Source organism: Engystomops pustulosus, chromosome 9, assembly GCF_040894005.1.
Source record: "Engystomops pustulosus chromosome 9, aEngPut4.maternal, whole genome shotgun sequence".
NCBI lineage: Eukaryota > Metazoa > Chordata > Amphibia > Anura > Leptodactylidae > Engystomops > Engystomops pustulosus.
In genome coordinates, this window is record NC_092419.1 from 28,761,485 (window position 1) to 28,782,585 (window position 21,101).

Genomic DNA, 21,101 nt, shown 5'->3' on the forward strand with positions numbered 1-21,101 from the left:
AACCGGCCGTGATGCGCCAGTGCGTGAGGTAAACCCTGCACGTCACGCTGCGTTGGATATATCTAGAGGTTGCAGCATACTAATCCGTAGCCATATCCGGCGAGAGGTGGAGAAGTTCTACACCAGGTTCTGCCTGGCATAGAACTTTTATATATCCTGTGCTAATTCCTGACGCAAACTATAGCTAGTGCGCAGGCGAGAGATAAAAATGCCCCACACCGGCCCACTCCACCACCGGGTACGGCTCCCTCCTTGCTCCTCTATGGCCACTTGGTCTGGAGGTGGTATAAGAGAGGAAATATTCACAATTCTTCAACAGTAAACTGGTCTACAAGCACTGATAATAGTGCAACCACCATTTTCCTTAAAACTTCCTTAAAATGTGTATATATATTTTATTACGTTGAGTAAAGACAAAATTTTGCATTTTTGTTTTTGTATGTATTTACTATTGGGGTATTTCGGGTAGTGACGACTACCTGCTTGTTTTGTTTGGTGTAGCAACTTTTTTTAGACCAGAAGGAAAATTTGGATCTTGGGGACCCATAACTTTAAAGGGACGCTGTCACTAGCTTTGATACTGCTAAGGTACCAGATCCCTCAGGTAGATTATGAAATATCCTTTTTAACGTTTCCTCTTCTCGTTTAAACAGAACCACAATTTTAAAGATGAGATTTTTATCTGTAATGCCGCTAAAAGCAGGTTTCTAGGTACTATAGAACCATAGATCGTGGCTTCTAAAGTAACCCTCCCCCTGCCAGCCTGTAAACAGCTCTGAAACACCATACAAAACAATGAGGGTACGCAGACCCTGGGGGTCATTTACTAAGGGCCCGATTTGCATTTTCCCAACGTGTTACCCGAATATTTCCGATTTGCGACGATTTTCCCTGTATTGCCCCAGGTTTTTGGCGCACGCGATCGGATTTTGGCGCATCGGCGCTGGCATGCACGCAACGGAAATCAGGGGGCGTGGCCGAACGAAAACCCGACGGATTCGGAAAAACTGCCGCATTTAAAAAACCAAAAGTGTCGCGGAGCTTGCACTTACCTTCATCCAGGATAGGCCGGTGTATTTGAGTGCGTTCCGATGCTCTTCAGCGCAGCAGCGCCACCTGGTGGACGTCGGAGGAACTACCTTAATGAATCCCGGCCCAATCCACCGCAGAGAACGCGCCGCTGGATCGCGAACGGACCGGGTAAGTAAATCTGCCCCCCTGTCTCTAAACATAACACACAATTATTTACTGAGGGTCGCAGATCTCACTTTTGTCAGACTGCCGGTTTCGGATTTGCGCAGCTTTGACAGGTATTTAACAGGGGTTTGTGCTGGGATTGTGTCGCACACAATTGGATTTTGGCGCGGCTGCGCTGCTTTCATGCGACAGAAATCGGGGGGTGGGCCATCAGACAATCCGACTGGTTCGGGCTGAGCGCGGGATTTAAGATTCAAATTGTGTCGCATGACAAAGCACTTACATGCACCAGGAAGAAGAAGGTGAACTCCGGCGGACCTGAGATGGGGAAGTGACACAAGCAGGATATCGGGGGCACAATCTTAGTGAATTGCGGCACAGGGCATTATCGTAGGAACAATGCACTTTCTGTGAACTCCAGCGGACGGTTAAGTAAATGTGCCCCATAGTCACGATAACAGCAACAAGGTTACATTGATATTTCGGCATCAAGTATGAATTGCAATTGAGAATTAGAAGAATGAGAGATGGGGCGAGGAGCTGATCGGGCAGAACACCTCACTACACTTTTAGGGTGCTCAACGTGGCCTTGGGGCTCTCCTTTAGGTTCACTTTTATTTTTTAGGGAAGCAAACATAGATTTCACATAAACTATGATTTGTCAAGCACTACAGAATATGTTAGCGCTATATAAATAAAGATTATTATTATTATAAACGAGTTAAGCGAATTCTAGAACCAACCTGACGGGACTGCTAATTTAGTGGGGTGAAATCTGATGAAAAGTTCCCCAGTCATTCTTATACAACTTTAGGCGACAACTACTGCATAAATGGAACACTACACAAGACCTACGTTTTTGGAAATGCATTGACCCATCACAATTTACCCTTTTAATAGTTCAAGCCATACAAATTTTTTGTTCTCCCCCTCCACTTCCAGAAGGCAACAAATTGTATTTGACTTCATCTGTGGATGGACTAATGGTATGCGTGTCCCACACCCTCATTACAATCCCTAAAGAAAGTAAACTTGCTATAGAGCCATTGATTCCAGACCATTGGTCTTCATAGAAAAAAAAAGTTGGTTTCCCTGTGGGATGTTGCTGAACAGGTTGAACAGGAGACAGTTCGCAGGGTGTGACAATGTATTGGGGAGTATTCGCTGCTCTAAAAGACTAACAGGTTCTACATGTAGTCACATGGCTATCTTATCTGTAATAGAGTTTTTCTATTGACACAGAAGGCGTATCCTATAAGAGGGGTGAGACTGATCCTCCCCTCGCTGGTGACACTGTCACACACCTTGTCACTCTCTCTTTTCCACCTTCTTCCAGCGTCTCATTCAACGCTGCGCTGCAGACTATAGCACACATCACAGGTAATGTAACATATATAGACTGATATCTAGTATCTGCTTTATGTTCTAGTAACCACCAATGGTGTTACAATGTTACATTATGATTTTACCTGTAGATACTTGCATCCCTAAGTAATGCAAATGAAAACTGGGTGTATGTAGCAGTGACATCAGCCATAAATCTGCAAAACCTGCAGATTATTAACTCTAACTACTACAGTGATGATGAAACTTTACCTTTAATATGTAATACTATCAATATATATATATATAGTATGTATGGAGCAAGTGCCGCACCATGATAAAACCAGGGGAGAGGCCTTACGTTACTTTGGACTTTAGAATGTTTTACTAGGATGGTACTAAGATTTGCAATCTTTGTAATATTTTACTTATACTTTATTCTACAGGCACTGACCCCTCTTACCATTTTCCATCATGGGTAACAAAGTAGTGAGGGATAACTTTGAGTGGGTGTATACAGACCAACCACACTCGGACAGAAGGAAAGAGATTTTGGGTGAGTACAGATTGTAAAATGTACAAGTCAGTAATAGAAAAACCAGAGATGTATTCCATTGTAATGATGTATCACTATAAATATATAACAGAATATAAATCGTAAATTTTGATTTGTCCTCTACGCACAATCGAGGCGTCCATTTTGTAGGCTGTGCCCTTATTCCCATGATACATACTTTAATGATGTCATTGCTATAGGCTGACTTGACTAACAGGAATAACTAAGACAACCAACATAAACTAAGTTCTTGTATTGAGTTCACTACAAAGTTTGAAAAACTTGATAGCAAAAGTACCAGGACTTCTGTGCCATAGAAACTTCTCCTACAGTGAGAAGGGGCTCAAATCACAAACAAGGGATTGTGCCCCCATAAAATACAAGATTGGAGATATTTTAGAGGAGGAGGGGGGTTTGAAATTGTTTGAGAACATAAAGGGAAGTATATGGAAAGAAGGGAGGAGGCCACTGAGGCCACTTCTCTGGTGGTTTTTCCCCTTCAGAACAAAGAAAGGAGAAATGTTACTGTCCAAAATTTCTTGAAATATGGCACCCCTTATACTTATACATTTGATTGCCATCTGTTTCCACCAAAATCCTGTGGCTTAGCCAACAGTCATCCAATGAGTATGTCCAACTTATATCTCCCAACCTTCCTATAAACGTTGTACCCGTCTACCATCCCTAGCAGTGATTTATCTCCTAGGGAACATAGGCTTAGTCATGTTGAAATCCATTGTTTCCAATTACAGGCGGTCCCCTACTTAAGAACACCTGACTTACCGACAACCCCTAGTTACAAACGGACCTCTGGATATTGTTAAATTACTGTACTTTATCCTTAGGCTACAATAAACAGCTGTAATAGTTATCAGATGTGTCTACAATTAAGCTTTATTATTAATCTTTGTTCTTATGACAATCCAAAATGTTTAAAATCCAATTGTCACAGAGACCAAAAAAATTGTCTCTGGGGTTACAATGATAAAATATACAGTTCCCGACTTACATACAAATTCAACTTAAGAACAGATCTACAGAGTTGTGTGTAACCTGGGGACTGGCTGTATTAGTTCCTTTGGATAACCGTGAACTATTTTTAGCTGCTTCCATAAACATTAGTCCATTAGCTGATCTTGCTTTTATTGATAAAATTGGATCATTCGGGGGAATTCTTAGCAGCCAAATCAAGGTCTGATCCCATAATCTAGAAAGGTCTACCTTCCAGCACTTCCGCCTGTGTGATCACAAGCATTGATAAACCTGTTGCACAACTTACAGGTCAAGCGGCTGAACTGACCGCTGTGTTTCCAGCACAACCAATGTTATCACAAAACTGTTGATAATGCTCTTTTTATTGTTTAACCAGTCCTGTAAAAATAAATATACCATAGATAATAAGGTATCCCAGAAGGCACAGGCTCTACATACGTGCCAGTCTTTACCATAGGGAATACATTTTAATTAAGTCATTTCTCCAAGTGACTATGAAATCTGTAGGGAGTGAGGGTCATTATTCTGGTTTAGCAGACATCATCATCTGGAAAAGGACAATATATAACCAAAGCATTTAATGCAAGCAAAAAGTAATATACTGAGCACATGACAAATTCTTCCATAACATAGAGACCATTTGTTTTATGAACCATCTCGTGCGGGCGTGGTATTGATGTCCATTGTTTTGCTATCATATGATGTCACCAAGCTTCTCTAGTCTTCTAAATGATGCCCTGTTGGATGATTTGCTGTTTAGAAGTCTAAAAAAATTGTTTTAAAAAATCCAACAGAAAACAGAACCAAGTGATTTGTGGTTTTGAAGATTTGTGGTTTTTAAGGCTGCCACTTTTTCATGTTTCCTGAAGTTGACCTACTTAATCATTGTGATGTATCTTAAGTTTTCCCCCAATGTGATACATGTAATTAGTTGCTGTTTAATCTCACTTTTGTGACTTTTGCTTTCTGTGACTTTTAGTCTCAAATAGTAGCTCCCAAAAGTAAGTCTGGATCTAGCATGTTCTGTTTTGGGAGTTATAAGGTGCAAGAATGGGACAATTTCAGAGCCCAAAAGTTGAACAAACATCTGGACTACTAAGATAATGAGGACAACTGCACTGTTGAAACTGTGACAAGTCTCACAAAAAGTTGCTCAAACAAAAGAAAAGAAAACAATAAGAGGGATACATGTGCCCCATGCACCTGCAAAATATGTTCCTCCAGGACTACCTGAAATGATTCAGAGAAGTAAAAAATATGTTTAATTATCTTCAACAACTTTCACTAGTTAATAAAAGATAATAACAGGTTGTTTTATAACAGATCACAGACAATACTACTTGTTTTTTCTAAAATGTACCGTATATACTCGAGTATAAGCAGAGACACCTATTTTTAACACAAAAAAATGGAAAAACCTATTGACTCAAGTATAAGCTGAGGATGGGAAATGCATTGGTCACAGCCCCCCTCAGTATATAGCCAGCAAGCCCCTGTAGTATATAGCCTGACTGTCCCTGTAGTATATATAATCTGCCAGCCCCCTGTAGTATATAGCCTGCCAGCCATCTGTAGTATAAAGCCTTCCAGCCCCCCTGTAGTATATAGCCTGCCAGCCCCTGTAGTATATAGCCTGCCAGCCCCCCTGTAGTATATAGCTTGCCAGCCCTGTGTAGTATATAGCCTGCCAGCCCCCTGTAGTATATAGCCTGCCAGTCCCCTGTAGTATATAGCCTGCTAGCCCCCTAGGTCCTCGTCTATGCTTAGTGGCTCCGGCATGGGCACTGTGTCCCCACGGTCCGCCGCAGGCACCATGACGTCAGACGCTCGCCGACATCATAATGTGTGCCGATGCCGGCGCACACATTAGAATGTCAGTGTGCGTCTGAGGTCACAATCCCTGAGCCAGACCGGTGCCCTTGCCGGAGCCACGATGGATAGAAGAGGACCTGCCGGGGGGTGTTGGAAGGTGAGTACACTTTTTGATTTTTTTCTTGACTCGAGTATAAGCCGAGTTAGGGATTTTCCGCACATTTCTTGTGCTGAAAAACTCTTCTTATACTCAAATATATATACGGTACTTGTGCCTACTGTGCTTCTACATAAATGGACTGGGGGTGACAGCTGCAGACTGTGTCTTAGTTGGACAATGCAATCATATTGCAGGCATCTAAAGGCAGTCTTGTGTTTTCTTACTTTTACCACAATTTTTCCATAATTTATTTGCGAATAAATATTAACATATAACTGAAGCCTAAGTGTCCAGTTGGCATGGCACAGCTAAGCTTGTAGTACATATTTGCTTAAAGTCAGCAAAAGAGCAGATTTCTGCTGACTGAACCACAATGACTGAACCACTATGATGTGTATGGTGGCCTTTGGTTAATGGTCAGGAATGGGATCTGCTCTGGGTTTTGTGGCTTGAGCAGGTGGCACATGCACACGGCAGTCAAAAACAAAAGCCCATAGGTTCCTCAAAATGTATTTGTTTGCAAGAGGCCAAATATATGTGTATGGGCTGGAGGCTGAAGACCTAGCTGCCAGTTGAAAAACTTAGGATATCAAAATAACACATTTCAAATTCTCAAATTTCAATCCCCTAGTGATGTTTACAAAATAATTTGTTTTGTTTGTACAATTTTACTCAGTTTTATAGCTTTTTTGCTAGTTTTAGCTCCTATCTCTCAGTGACTCTCTGAGCAGACACTTCATAATCCCTCTAGTGCTCTGAGATGCTGTGTGATGACAATGTGCTAAGATTATCAGGGTACATGGTTTATATACTCTCATTTACCTTCTGAACATTCTACTAGTATCTGACAGAGAGATGAGACAGATCAGAGATGATGAGATCCATGAGACGCATATTACACACAATGACATTCTTAGCTCCTCTACATCTCTGCTCTGCCACAACACCAACGCCTCCCTCCCCCAGATAAAGAACTTATCTGCCTGTAAAAGTGATGGGTCGTTGGCGAGCCGGCTCAACTCAGTGAGGCGATGGCTCGCTTAACCCTGCCCCTAACCAGCTCACCATGCCCCATTTAACCCGATACAATCGGGTTAAAAGTAGAGTGGTGTGGGGTCATTGACTGGCCTGCGGTTCCCTATTATATATTTAATATGAAGCCGTTCAGGAGTCAGAAGAGCCGGCTCTTCTTAGTGAGAAGAGCCTAATGAGCCAGCTCACTAAGAAGAGCCAGAATTCCCATCACTAGTCTCTAACTTGGAGCTCTCCTGACCATGTGATGTGTTGTTTGTTGGCAGGAAGTCAGTGTGTGTGTGTGTGTGAGCTCATCCTGGAATGCAAGGGTGAAGTCAGAAGATCCAGGGTCGGAAACCAAGGGGAACTGAAATTGTGTACACCAGGACTGATTTGTAACCTGCCTATACCAGTTCTGATGTTGTGTTTTTGGTTGCCTGTGGATATGACCATAAACTCAGTCTTGACTATGGTTGGGCAGATCTTCCTGTCTTGCTCAGATTCCCTGCTGGAGCGGGGGGGGGGGGGGGAGCAGAGAACAATAGAGGCAGAGGCACATCCTGTCCATTAGTGTGAAGAGTAAAGCATTTCTACAAACTTGATTAGAGTCTTGATCCAAAGAGGGTGGAGGGCATAGCAGTGCTGAGTGTGTGTTTTATTGGTTAGGTGAGGTCGCAAAACTGAGTGTGTCATTGTGTCTTATATCCATTACATGAGTCTGATCTGTCTCATTTTATGTGTCAGGTATTAGTAGAATCTTTAAAAGCTAAATGAAAGTGTAAGAGCATGTGAACAAGTATCGCACAGAGGAATCATGAAGTGCCTGCTCAGCTAGTGCCTGCCCACTGAGCCGAATCTCACAATGAGCATCAGATGGAGTGATAGGAGCAAAAAAATTAAACCTAAAAAAAAAAAATAAAAAAAATAAAACTGATTAAAATTGCAAAGCATGTGGCTAAAATTTATAAAATTGGTCTGTGTCATGTTAGTATCATAAGAGATTAAGATTTGAAACCCCTTTAAGTTACTGATATGGATGCCAGTGCTAATGCCTTATGAATTTAGATGTTTGGAGAAAGAAAGATGCACATCTGTCAATAAGTTAATTCTAGTTAAGGCTGGTTACACACAATGAGATATATATATATATATACTGTACCACTTTATTGATCTTACAGTGGGTGTTACTGTGATGAGAGACGACTGTTGGATATGGACCCTACTGGTTACATAAAGATAATGCTCAGTTTTCTATACAAAAACTTTCAGTAACTTTTTACCAAACCCTTTTGGTTAAAGTGAAACAGAAAATTTTTTGCTAATTTTCTGTGATTGTCCCAGAAAAAAAAACTCAACCCCTATTGAAATGAATACTGATGATTCTCAGGCAAACTAATGGGGCAGATTTATCAAGTGCCTGAAAGTCAGAATATTTCCAGTTGCCCATGGCAACCAATCACAGCTCAGCTTTCATTTTACCAGTGCTCATGAATATTTTAAAGGGGAGCTGTGATTGGTTGCCATGGGCAATTGGAAATATTCTGACTTTCAGACACTTGATAAATCTGCCCCAATGTGTACAACAAATCTACCATGTGAGAATACTGTGAGGACAAGGACATAAGTACTGGCGTCCTGTTGCAGTTTCTCTGCTCTTTGATCCACTTCCAGTTTCGGCTTCAAAAGCTGCATAAAAAACTAAGCGTGTAAGGGCTTGTTCAGACAAGCATTCCAGATGTATGAGTGTATGTTATCCGTGATTTTCACGAATTCTATGTGGCTTTTCTGTTACTTTTTATATACCGTATTTTCCGGGGCATTAGGCGCACCGGAATATAAGGCGCATCAGTCTGATGTGCCTTATATATGGAATTATTCGGCAGAAGTTGTTTGTGCCGCGTGGTCTGCAGTTCCCGCTGGAGATCTGCTGTCTCCGGTCTCCGGTAGCGGGGACCTACCGGTATGTAAGTAGGGTCCGCTGCCCTGAGCCATACATAGGGCGCACCGGAGTATAAGGCGCACTTTGGATTTCTAAGGAAATCCTAGGCTTTTACGTGCGCCTTATAGTCCGGAAAATACGGTAATGTGCAGCTTACACAATTTTTTACCCAACGGCGAGACCCCAGACTACCATAGTGAATGGGTCCAGAAATTTTAATTTTTTTATCTGATGATGCCGGGTAAACTATTTTCTTGTCATCTAATTTTAGCCAGACATTATAAAAAATGATTCCCCTTGTATGTGAAAAAAAAATAATGTAGATAAAATGCTGACACAACAGGGACTGCAAATGGACACGTGGACGTGAAATGGATCACGCCAATCTGAGAGAGCCCTGAAACGGTTTTTTTATGCCATAGCAAGAAGTGGGTTCAGAAATCATGGGAAATAGACTGGATCCACCATTGGCTTCAGCTCAATAAACTGTACCCAAAACTGCTGTATTTTTTTTTAATTAAAATCTGTAGGAACATTTTTGCTGTTCTTTTTAGATCATAGCGTATCAGAAATTCTAATATTCGGCAAACAGGGGGGCTTGGCATTTTGGCACCAGTGTTACCATGAAGAATGGTTGTTTTAGGTGTTTGTCTTCGCACACAGGGATATTTCAATAAACTTGTACTGATAACACAAGATATTATTGCGCTTCCCCTGGACACAGGACTGTGCCGGGTGTCAGCTGTTGCCTTGGAGACAAAGACCAATCAATAGTTGTCATGGCGGGTGCCGGCTTACACTTCACAGGTGTCATGGTAGACATTCGATACCTGTGTCTGTGTGAAATGCCTTTGTCTGTATGATTGACACTGTATTTAATGACATTATTGTCGCTACTTAGTGATTAATTAATCAAATACAATGCGAATCTATTATGATAGTCATTACACAATAAAGTAATTAATCCCTACTATAATTGCATATATACAGTTCCTCCCTGCCCTAGTAAAAGCATTAAACTGTTTGGGAAGGGTTGAGAGACCTACAATTTTTTGGGTTGGCCGCTTTATACAGAAACACTAAATGGGTTGCACCAACAAATTAAAGGGTTTGTCCACTTTCAGCAAATAACTGATATTCTTTGTGTATTGAAAAGTTATACGATTGTCCAATATAATTTCTTTATTGAGTCCTCACAGTTTTCTAGATCTCTGCTTGCTGTCATTCAACAGTAATGTTCATTGTTTACTTAGTTTGGATAAACAAAGGTCCCTGATTATGTGATGTCAAATAGGTGACATGACATGACCAGGTATATAACGAGCCGTGCACCTGTGTGACATCACATGACCAGGGATATATAACGAGCCGTGCACCTGTGTGACATCACATGACCAGGGATATAATGAGCCGTGCACCTCTGTGACATCACATGACCAGGGATATATAACGAGACATGCACCTGTGTGCCATCACATGACCAGGGATATATAACGAGACATGCACCTGTGTGACATCACATGACCAGGGATATAACGAGCCATGCACCTGTGTGACACCACATGACCAGGGATATAATGAGCCGTGCACCTGTGTGACATCACATGACCAGGGATATAACGAGCCGTGCACCTGTGTGACACCACATGACCAGGGATATAATGAGCCGTGCACCTGTGTGACATCACATGACCAGGGATATAACGAGCCGTGCACCTGTGTGACACCACATGACCAGGGATATAATGAGCCGTGCACCTGTGTGACATCACATGACCAGGGATATATAACGAGACATGCACCTGTGTGCCATCACATGACCAAGGATATATAACGAGACATGCACCTGTGTGACATCACATGACCAGGGATATATAACGAGCCATGCACCTGTGTGACACCACATGACCAGGGATATAATGAGCCATGCACCTGTGTGACATCACATGACCTGGGATATAACGAGCCATGCACCTGTGTGACATCACATGACCAGGGATACAACGAGCCGTGCACCTGTGTGACATCACATGACCAGGGATATATAATGAGCCGTGCACCTGTGTGACACCACATGACCAGGGATATAACGAGCCGTGCACCTGTGTGACACCACATGACCAGGGATATAATGAGCCGTGCACCCGTGCGACATCACATGACCAGGGATATAACAAGATGTGCACCTGTGGGACATCACATGACCAGAGTCTGGTTTTCATTTACAGGAAGCAAACAATGAAGCTTCCTGTTGAATCCCATCAAGCAATGATCTAGAAAATGGTGAGGAATTGATACAGAAAGTACTGTGGGAAATTGTATGACTTTTGATTACACAAACAATATCACTTCTTTGCTAAAAATGGACGACCTCTTTAAAATGAACCATTCTTGAAGTGCAATAGAAGATAATGGAGACCAAGTCAGGAACTTGTGGTCTCCTGTCCTTGTAATAACTGGAGGTTTCAGCAGTCTGTGTATAGGGCATAGTGCAGGACACCTATATTGACTTTGTCTGGGTATGTACAGTACATACAGTGCTATAGGCAGAAGAGATAACCTCCCAATAATGGCTCCCAAGATCCCATTTAAATATAATACATTATATTGTTCTTGCATTCCAGAAATACCAGTTTCATGGAAAATAGAGTTCTTTATATTTACACATTGATTTTACCATGACAAGCCAATTTACCATCAAGAAAAGAAAGAATTGGGTGTTTTAATTGAACATTCCCAATCCTTTGTTTTCAAGGGGGATAGGATACTCCATACCAAGGGTTTTTAATTATTCATTTATTTATATAGTGCACACAGATTACGCAGCGCTGCGCTGTCCCCAATGGGGCTCACAATCTAATCAACCTACCAGTATGGTTTGGAGTGTGGAAAGAAACCGGAGGACCCGGAGGAAACCCACGCAAACACAGAGAGAACATACAAACTCTTTGCAGATGTTGACCTTGGGACTTGAACCCAAGTCCCCAGCACTGCAAGGCTGTAATGCTAACCACTAAGCCACTATGGGTTGTAGGGCCACAACTTATTCCCATTCCCCCATATGGGTGTATATATGTAGGCAGATTTTATTAGGAGTAGTTCCTCGCTGTTGAAGCCTAAGGTAGGGGGAAGGGGATTCTTATCTCTATGACCGGTCAAAGTACCTGCTTGAACAATCATATAAATATAATTATTCCTCGCCGACATTGTGTCATAGCTGCACCTGACCTACTACGTTGTGTGGCCATTGTCCTACATATCATTTTTATAAAATCTTAAGTAAATGTCAGCCAAGATAACGTGACCTTCCTGCCTGTGATGTAGCTTGATACTAATATATATGGCCATAAATATATAATTGATCACCAGCTCTGGGTTTCAGTAGAGCAGTCGCCTTCCACCTTAATGGCCACCGTTACTATATCCTGATAATTATTAGCAAACTCTATCATATTACCATCGCCAGCATGTATTGCCATCTCTATAAGAGTGAATTATTAACTTTAGATGTTTTTATGAGTGGAAAACTTTATCCCCCCCCCCCCCACTTTTTTAATACATAATATTCTTTGTAAATACGCTTGATACTCATGAACATGACTTTGTAATGTATTATTCATTGCCAATAATTGTTCTTTAAAAAAATTGATTTGAAATCTCAACCATTACTTATCTCCCTCAAAGTCAGGCAAATATGACTCATCTCACCTCATTATCACATCAGTTGAGTAAAGTTTCTTCATAAGCCCTATCTTCTGTTCCATAGCACCTAGAAACAAGATTTTAGTGTCATATTAAAGATGAGAATCTCATCTTTCAGGGCCCATCAAGCTAAGGTGGGAACTGGATCTTTACCTGCCTTCTCCTGACTACTTATTTCTGGCTCTGATAGCAGCATCGGGAGACCGAACGTTCTCCTTCTTTGCCGGATCTCGCTTTTATATGATCAGGCATATCTCCCCCTCCTCGGGGTACCAGCCTTCATATACCTAACAGTTACTCTGCTCTAGGCCAGTCCTCATATTATAGTGTATTTCATAATGATAGTGGATGAGAAATGCCACAATGAACCAATGGAGATTAGTTTCGGGGTCATGCCCATTCTGAGCTGCGGCAGGAACCTGTAGGGCTTCCTCTGCTCCCTACGGACTATGTGAGCCCTTCCGCTCTTCGCTAGTTTATAACTGAATGATGATCTACCGAAGAATCTGCCTGTATGCTCATTCATTCTTTCATTGATTTCTGCGCCTTTCCAAATTGGACTATTGTGTCCTTGTTCTAATTGTTTTCTTTAATTATACTATGATAACTGTATATTTTTCTTATATATATTATACTTTAATAAATCTTAAAAGAACCATAAATAGGATATCCAAGATTTGGACAACTGAAGGACTTAGTATCTGTTCACACACTGTGGTCATTTTGCAGTTTTTGGTTGCCTTAAGCAGGAGTCATATCACCTCTACTCTCTCCTCGCAATCTCCACCTTCATTGTGGAATTTTTGGAGGTATCAAATATTTACAGGATACCTGCAATCCAGGTCCCAGGAGTGGATACAAGAAGTATTAACCTGAAAGTACTGACCATTGACACACCACAACCAAGTTGTCCATCTGATGGTCGTTAGTCCATAAACAACCTTTAAAGGGAACCTGTCTACAGGGACCTCATTTTCACTAAAGACAGGTTACAGAAGCCCATTACACCTGCATTGCACATCTGATTTTCTGCTCGCACTTAGCATTTGCATTATAATATTATTGTGTGTTATAACTTACCTTGCACCCTGACAGAATCCTCTGTGTAGTCCCAGGGGTTGTGCTTTAAACCCCTACACTTGTACAGCTCTTCCCTCCCTAACTGATGTCAGCTCACCAGGGTGTAAACTCTGTGAAGGAGCAGGAGGGAGGACTATAAAGGAGCTCAAATGTGCGGGCTGAGAGCTGAGCAGTCTGCAGCACAGACAATTCACAGCATCCAAACCAAAGCCCAACCCCTGGGACTACATAGAGGATTCTGTCAGTGTGCAAGGTAAGTTATAACACACAATTATATTGTAAAGCAAATGCTTAGAGAAAGAAGAAAAGAAGATGTGTAATTCATGTGTGATGGTCCTCTGTAACCTGTCTTTAGTGAAAATTAGGTCTCTGGTGCCATTTTCCCTTTAACTAATGTGTATGGCCACCTTCATTCTTTCAACTATACTTCCCCTCCCTTTACAATTTGTCTTACATTTGTCTTGTGAATTTCTATCCACATGTCACCTCATATAACGTATTGTATTTTTTTTTACCTACAGCAAAATACCCACAGATCAAGAATTTGATGGGACCAGACCCACAGCTTAAATGGACTGTCTCCTGCATGGTACTTGTTCAGATATTGTGTTGCTATCTTGTCCGTGATCTCTCTTGGAAATGGCTTCTTTTCTGGTCCTATGCGTTTGGAGGTGTGATCAATCATTCATTAACTCTTGCCATCCATGACATTTCTCACAATGTTGCTTTTGGTAACAAATCAGCGCGATGGAATCGTTTTTTTGGAATGTTCGCTAACCTTCCCATTGGAATGCCCTACTCAACATCCTTCAAGAAATACCACATTGACCACCACCGGTATCTTGGGGGCGATGGCCTGGATGTGGACATCCCAACAGATTTTGAGGGGCAGTTTTTCTGCACTCCAATGCGCAAGATCGTTTGGATCATTATACAACCTCTTCTCTATATCTTACGTCCCCTATATGTGAATCCTAAACCTATTACACATATGGAGGTTATCAATGCGCTGGTTCAGTTTTCGTTTGACTGGGTGATATATTCGCTGTGGGGATTAAAGCCTATTGTCTACTTACTAGCTGGATCACTTCTGTCCATGGGTTTACATCCAATATCTGGGCATTTTATTGCTGAGCACTACATGTTTTTAAAGGGTTATGAAACCTATTCTTACTATGGACCACTCAACCTGCTAACCTTCAATGTTGGCTACCACATGGAACATCATGACTTTCCGAGTATACCTGGCAGCAAGCTTCCTGAGGTAAGAGCTATATATTGACTATATAATATGCTATATATACATTATATTGATTATATATTATGCAAAGGTTCATAGATGGATTTGAGCAAAGTCAACCTAAACCATTGATTTTAGTAGAACTGACCAACCGGACAAGTACGTGGTAAAAGCGTCTGTGTAGACTGTAAAGATCAGGCATACGAGGGTGGTTCAATTAGTACCCGTGTTAGAAATGAAGACACAATGGGGGTCATTTACTAAGGGGCCGAATCGCTATTTTTCTTTGGGTTTCCCGAACATTACCATTTTTCCCTGAATTGCCCCGGGTTTTTGGCTCACACGATCGGATTGTGGTGCATCAGCGCCGGCATTAATGCGACGGAAATGGGGGCGTGGCCGTCGGAAAAAACGTCGGATTTGGAAAAAACGCTGTATTTTTTTTTTTAAAAATGTGTCGCTTGACACACGCTCACCTGCACCCAGGATAGGATGGTGAACTCCGGTGGACCTCGGCGCAGCAGCGACACCTGGTGGACATCGGGCGCATTACCTTAGTGGATCGCTGGAAGACCCGAATCCTTGACAGAGAACGCGCCGCTGGATCGCGACAGGACCGGGTATTTTTCAACATAGTCCCCTTTTAGTAATGAAGTCCAACGTGCACAATCCTTATCAAGGGAGATAAGTTGAACATGAAATTGTTCATTAGAACAATCATACGAGACTTCAGATTGCACCAGGCTAAACAGGTCACTGAAGAGTTTGTCAAACTAAAAAAACATTGTTCCGGCTCCTACCTCCAATGTTGCAGCAGTCTCTGCATTCCTCGAAATGTCAGGGGTTGCTTTATTCTATTTACTTTACCCCATTCAGCCTCGTGAGGTTTTCCGGGATTCCTGAAAAACCCTTTTAATTACAGAGAATGGGGCAGATTTACTTACCGGGTCCATTCGCGATCCAGCGGCGCGTTCTCTGTGGTGGATTCATGTCTGGCCGGGATTCAATAAGGCATTTCCTCCGATGTCCACCGGGTGGCGCTGCTGCGCTGAAGTCCGCCGATGCCCGCCGGAATGCACGAGCCTATTCCTGGTGAAGGTAAGTGCAAGTTCCGAGACACTTTTATTTTTAAATGCTGCGTTTTTTCCGAATCCGTCGGGTTTTCGTTCGGCCACGCCCCCCGATTTCCATCGCATGCACGCCGGCGCCGGTGCGGCACAATCTGATCGCGTGCGCCAAAAAACCGGGGCAATTCAGGGAAAATCGGAGCAAATTGGAAATATTCGGGTAACACGTCGGGAAAACGCGAATCGGGCCCTTAGTAAATGACCCCCAATGTTATTACTACTGTAAAAGAGAATAATTACTACTATATAAAAAGGAATAATTACTACTTTATAGAGAGATTGACATAATTGATCCTCATTCATTGAAAATATATAAAATAAAAACCCAGTGTTATTTTACAATAGCAACTTATTTGAACTCACCTTTTATTCTTTAAAGGAAATAACTTACTCATAGATCCAGGCACCGTGACTGTGGTTATCTTCTTATATTTGTGATCCTTTGCCTCCTTCCTTCCAAAATGAACTTTTAAAATTATGCTAATTGACCTGAAGGGCTACTGGGGCGGTTCCCTGAACCCCTCCGTGCTGCAGATTGACAGGCTGATATAGTGTGCACCTCCCCCTCTCACTGTGTGTAGTGGAAATACATCAGTGTAGAAGTGTAGAAGGAGCCAGCCAGGCCGGCCTCCATGAATTATTACTAATGGGAGCAGCCATGAGGCACTTAGCAGAGGGCCTCAGGTTAATTCACATATTTTTAAAAGCCGTAATTCTCGCAAACCCTGCACTTCTTAGACATACTCAAAGAGAATTACTACACGTCAATACAGAACCTTAGGTGGGTACAAGTAGCTACCATAAAGTATCTACTGATGGTAGATGTCCTTTAATAATGGGGGCTGCTGGACATTTCATTAATGAGGAGGGCTGCTGCTGGACATTAATAAAGACAGTAATTAAGGGGGACTGCTGCATTATATTTAATAAGGGGGCTGCTGGACTGTATATTAATAAGGGGGACTGCTGCATAATATTTAATAAGGGGGCTGCTGGACAGTATATTAGTAAAGGGGCTGCTGGACAGTATATTAATAAGGGGGACTGGTGAATAATATTTAATAAGGGGGCTGCTGGACAGTATATTAATAAGGGGAACTGGTGAATAATATTTAATAAGGGGGCTGCTGAACAGTATATTAATCAGGGGGCTATTGGACAGAATATTCATAAGGTGGGCTTCTGGACAATATTTTATTAAGGGGGCCTGCTGCGGCACAGTATTTATTAATGGTAAGTACCTTGCTGTGTGTATATGTCTGTGTATATGTCTATTCTCAAGTGTAATGTGTGGGACTGGGATGGCAGCGAGACATTAGGTGTATGGTGGCCCCGATACAAGGTTCGCACCAGGGTCCACTGGAGCCTTGTTACTGACACTGACTCCACCCATACAACAAGGAACAAAGGGAGCTGCTGGGGCTGTAGACCAGGTTACAAAGTTCAGCTAAGCTTTCAGGTAGGACAGGTTGATCGGACTTTGCAGTCAGCGAGTAATTGATCATTCTGTAACACATTACCTAAGCGCATCATAAATGTAACAGTCACCTGGAGGTCAGTCATGATGCAACCTTTTTGTCTTCTACTGAACTTTCCTCATTCTACAAATGCCTGGATCTTCTTTTACGTAAACCTGTAATATAAGTCATGGAATGTAGGGCCTCCATTGTTGATCTTGTAAACATTCTTCCACCATGGTTGTACAACCAGGTGAGGGAGTTGGGCTTACCAATCATTTTGCCTTCCTACAACCTAAGGCCTCATGCACAAGAGCGTATCCCAGCCCAGCAACGACCGCACAACGCATGGTAGAGGAGGAGGGGCTTCTCAACCCCGCCCCTCTCCATAGAAAATAGTAGCTGCAAGGCCGTCAATATGGGCAAAGATAGAGCATGTTCTTTTTAGAGCATCTTTTTATGCTATGGCTTGGAACTGTGAGCACTTGTAGTCTATAGCCGTCTATAGGTGACGTATGTATGGGTGCAAGCTTGTGGCCGTACATACGACCCCCAGACAGTTGTGTGCATATGGCTAAGGCAGTGATGGCAAAGCTTTTAGAGATCGAGTGCCCAAATTGAGGCCCCCAAAAAACTAGCTTTTCCCAAAGTGCCAACACGGCAATTTAGGCAGTAACAAACTTATTACTACCAAAATTTTTGAGCTTGCCCTGTCCACATCTTTTCACTCTTGGGACAGGACCAAGCAGCACAGGATGGGTCACTTTAAAATAGCAGGGCACTACTTGGACTAACTGAGGAAGATGCCATGTCTGGTAAACTCTGTGCCTGGGAGAAAGCCTGTGTGCCCTCTGAGTGCCATCTCTGGCTCCAGTGCCATAGGTTCGCCATCACTGGCCTAAGGAATACTAAAAATCTAGCCAGTTGTCTTACACTCTTACAGGATTATGAGGAGAGGGAACATAGCTGACCTCCTGCGACATATGGAGAAGACTTATTTAAATTTCTGTCACTTTTTAATTGAATTGCATTAGCAAACAAATTGCCAAAATGAATTTTGATTATCATTATACTTATCTATTTTTCTTAGGGAATGTAGGAATGGAGAAATGCACCAGTCATGTGATCAGAGAATTCCATCAAATCTACCATCAAAATCCATCATGATAAACCAGGGGTAGTTACTTATAGACCCAGGCACCTTCATATATTTGTTATCCATGGCCGCCTTCCTTCTAAAATCACCTTTTCAAATTATGCTAATGAGCAAGAAGGGCTCATTACTAGAGTTACCAGAGCCCCTCTGTGCTCTTCCCTCCTCCCACTGCATGAGATTACAGCATGGAGAAGGAAAGGTTTAGTGCCGATGGAGCAGGGGAGAGGATGAGACATGCTCCTGCAGTGTACCAGCATGTAAAGCTACAGCACGGACAGGCTCTGGTAGCAAACCCCAGAGCCCTTCTGGCTCATAAGCATAATTTTAAGAGTTGATTTTTAGAAGGAAGGAGGCCATGGATAATAAATATAAGATTACCGCCTGGTCCCTGGGTTATCATGCTTGATTTTGATGGTAGATTTTCTTTATGCCTTTCATGATATATGTGAGAATGTATAGAATCCTATATAAAGCAATGGCTCATTCACTAGATGTGCAGGAGTCCACTGCATGTAGTAATTGCAAATTACACCTTTATTTTACACATGATCTACATTGCTGAGTGCTGTACAGAAACATGTATACTAGGGCCTTTGGGAGGAAACAAAAGATACACACAAACTATTTGCAGAAATTGAAGTTTATAGGATTCCAATCCTGTACAAAGCAATAGTATTAACCGATGAGCACCTAAGCATCTAAATAGTCCCAATAGTTGCATCCTACATTTTTGCTTTGCTTCCTCAAGTTTCATCTATTTTTTACATATCTCAAGAAAATAAGCCAGAATCCTTTGGTTTACTGATTCTGTAGGAATCTCCAAAATAAACCATCAAGAAAAGATTGATAGTCAACCAATCCAAAGTGTTGGGTTTGGTCAACTTTTATGTATATGGCCAGCTATGGCCCAAATCTTTATCATTGTCTACATTGTGAGCCCTCATATTCGCAACTTTCTATGTCCTACTTAAAAGGGCAACCACAGATGAGTAGATATATCCATAAAAGTAATGGTTGGTAGCAGGGCCCATAGTTGCTAGAGGCCCACATGAGAATATACATGGGGGTGAGGGGGGCTGTATCTAATGAATCCATAGGGTATGAGTGGGCCTAAAAAAATTACCATGAATCGCTTGTTTGGTATGATTAACTAGGGAACAGGAGACTGTTTTAGTTTCTGAATTTGTAAAGTTTACTGCAAAGGGGCCCACTGAGGCTCTGTCGCCCAGGGGCCTACTGAAACCTGGAGCCGACTCTGATTGATAAGACGTAGATGTTACTCACGGATCTTGAGTGGATAACACCTTCCAGTTCTTCTTATCAAGAACACAAGGGTCTCTTCCACACACAATAATGAAATATCTTATATTAGACCAAGAGAAGGACCATCTATGGATGTCAGGACTGGTTGTTTCTACTATGGGTAACTAGTAGCTAACTAGTCTTAACTAGTTCTTGATTTTGTTAGCTTATCACCGTACTCTTATCCTATTATACGATGTAGTTATTCTGTATTTCTTATTTTCTTCACCTTCACAGGTCCGTAAAATCGCCGCTGAATACTACGACACGCTGCCCTACCACACGTCATGGGGGCGAGTACTTTGGGACTTTATTTTCTGCAAGGAACTTGGACCTTTCTCCAGGGTGAAGAGGGAATGTGAGCTGGCCAAGAAGGACTGAAACCCTATAGATGCTTAATTAATTTATTTCTTGTGTCAATGCAAGTACTCTTTATGTATTTTTATAGATGTGAAGTGTTTGAGTAATACAATCCTACGTGACAATACGGGGCTTTGTTTATTCACCATTCCGAGTCTCCTTTAATTCACTGTACATTTATTACCTCTTGAGTTTTTTTTCCTCACTTTCTCGTTCATTAAGGAGGCCATGAAAGAATCAAAGATCATAAAATAGTATTAAAGGTTTTTAAAGGGGATTTCTGACTAGTAAGATGAAAAGGAAAAAAAAACTAAGAAAAACGTGCTGTAGGTCCTGGTATAGGAAATCATAATTTCTATTTTATATACGGGTTCGGTGGAAGTTAGTCTTCCGTGGAAAGTCCCCTTCCCAGTAAAATACATTTCACATAAATCTGCCGGTCCTAACATTCTAGTTCTCTCCTTCAGCAAATGGGGGGCAGCTTGTATTTCATGGATGACCCAAGCCGGTCCTCTTGAATCACATGACCGCCGATGTGCCGACACATAAGAGAGGGGGAGCTATTTGCTCCTGGCAAACACCTTTGTTGACCGATAGGATGTAATAAAAAAACTACAGTAATTCTTAAGGTTCACAGAAGTATGAAATATTTTTAATAGAAATGCTTTATAAAAGTCCCTAAT

General features: G+C 42.0%; 1 protein-coding gene across 1 annotated transcript; it reads left to right on the forward strand.

The window, feature by feature from the left end:
* Nucleotides 1–2,422: 2,422 nt before the first annotated feature.
* Nucleotides 2,423–20,893, forward strand: LOC140076947 (sphingolipid delta(4)-desaturase/C4-monooxygenase DES2-like). Its single transcript, XM_072123755.1, has 4 exons — nucleotides 2,423–2,577; nucleotides 2,967–3,076; nucleotides 14,298–15,040; nucleotides 20,296–20,893. Exons 2-4 carry the CDS (start codon nucleotides 2,995–2,997, stop codon nucleotides 20,437–20,439), a joined length of 969 nt encoding a protein of 322 aa, XP_071979856.1. The 5' UTR covers nucleotides 2,423–2,577; nucleotides 2,967–2,994; the 3' UTR covers nucleotides 20,440–20,893.
* The last annotated feature ends 208 nt before the right edge of the window (nucleotides 20,894–21,101 follow it).

What these genes read in the sequence shown, in the direction of transcription:
- LOC140076947 (XM_072123755.1), top strand. Translation starts at nt 2,995, where the DNA reads ATGGGTAACAAAGTAGTGAGGGATAACTTTGAGTGGGTGTATACAGAC. An exon ending in CAGAAGGAAAGAGATTTTGG is followed by an intron (nt 3,077 to 14,297) that starts GTGAGTACAGAT and finishes TTTTACCTACAG; the next exon opens with CAAAATACCCACAGATCAAG. An exon ending in CTGGCAGCAAGCTTCCTGAG is followed by an intron (nt 15,041 to 20,295) that starts GTAAGAGCTATA and finishes TCACCTTCACAG; the next exon opens with GTCCGTAAAATCGCCGCTGA.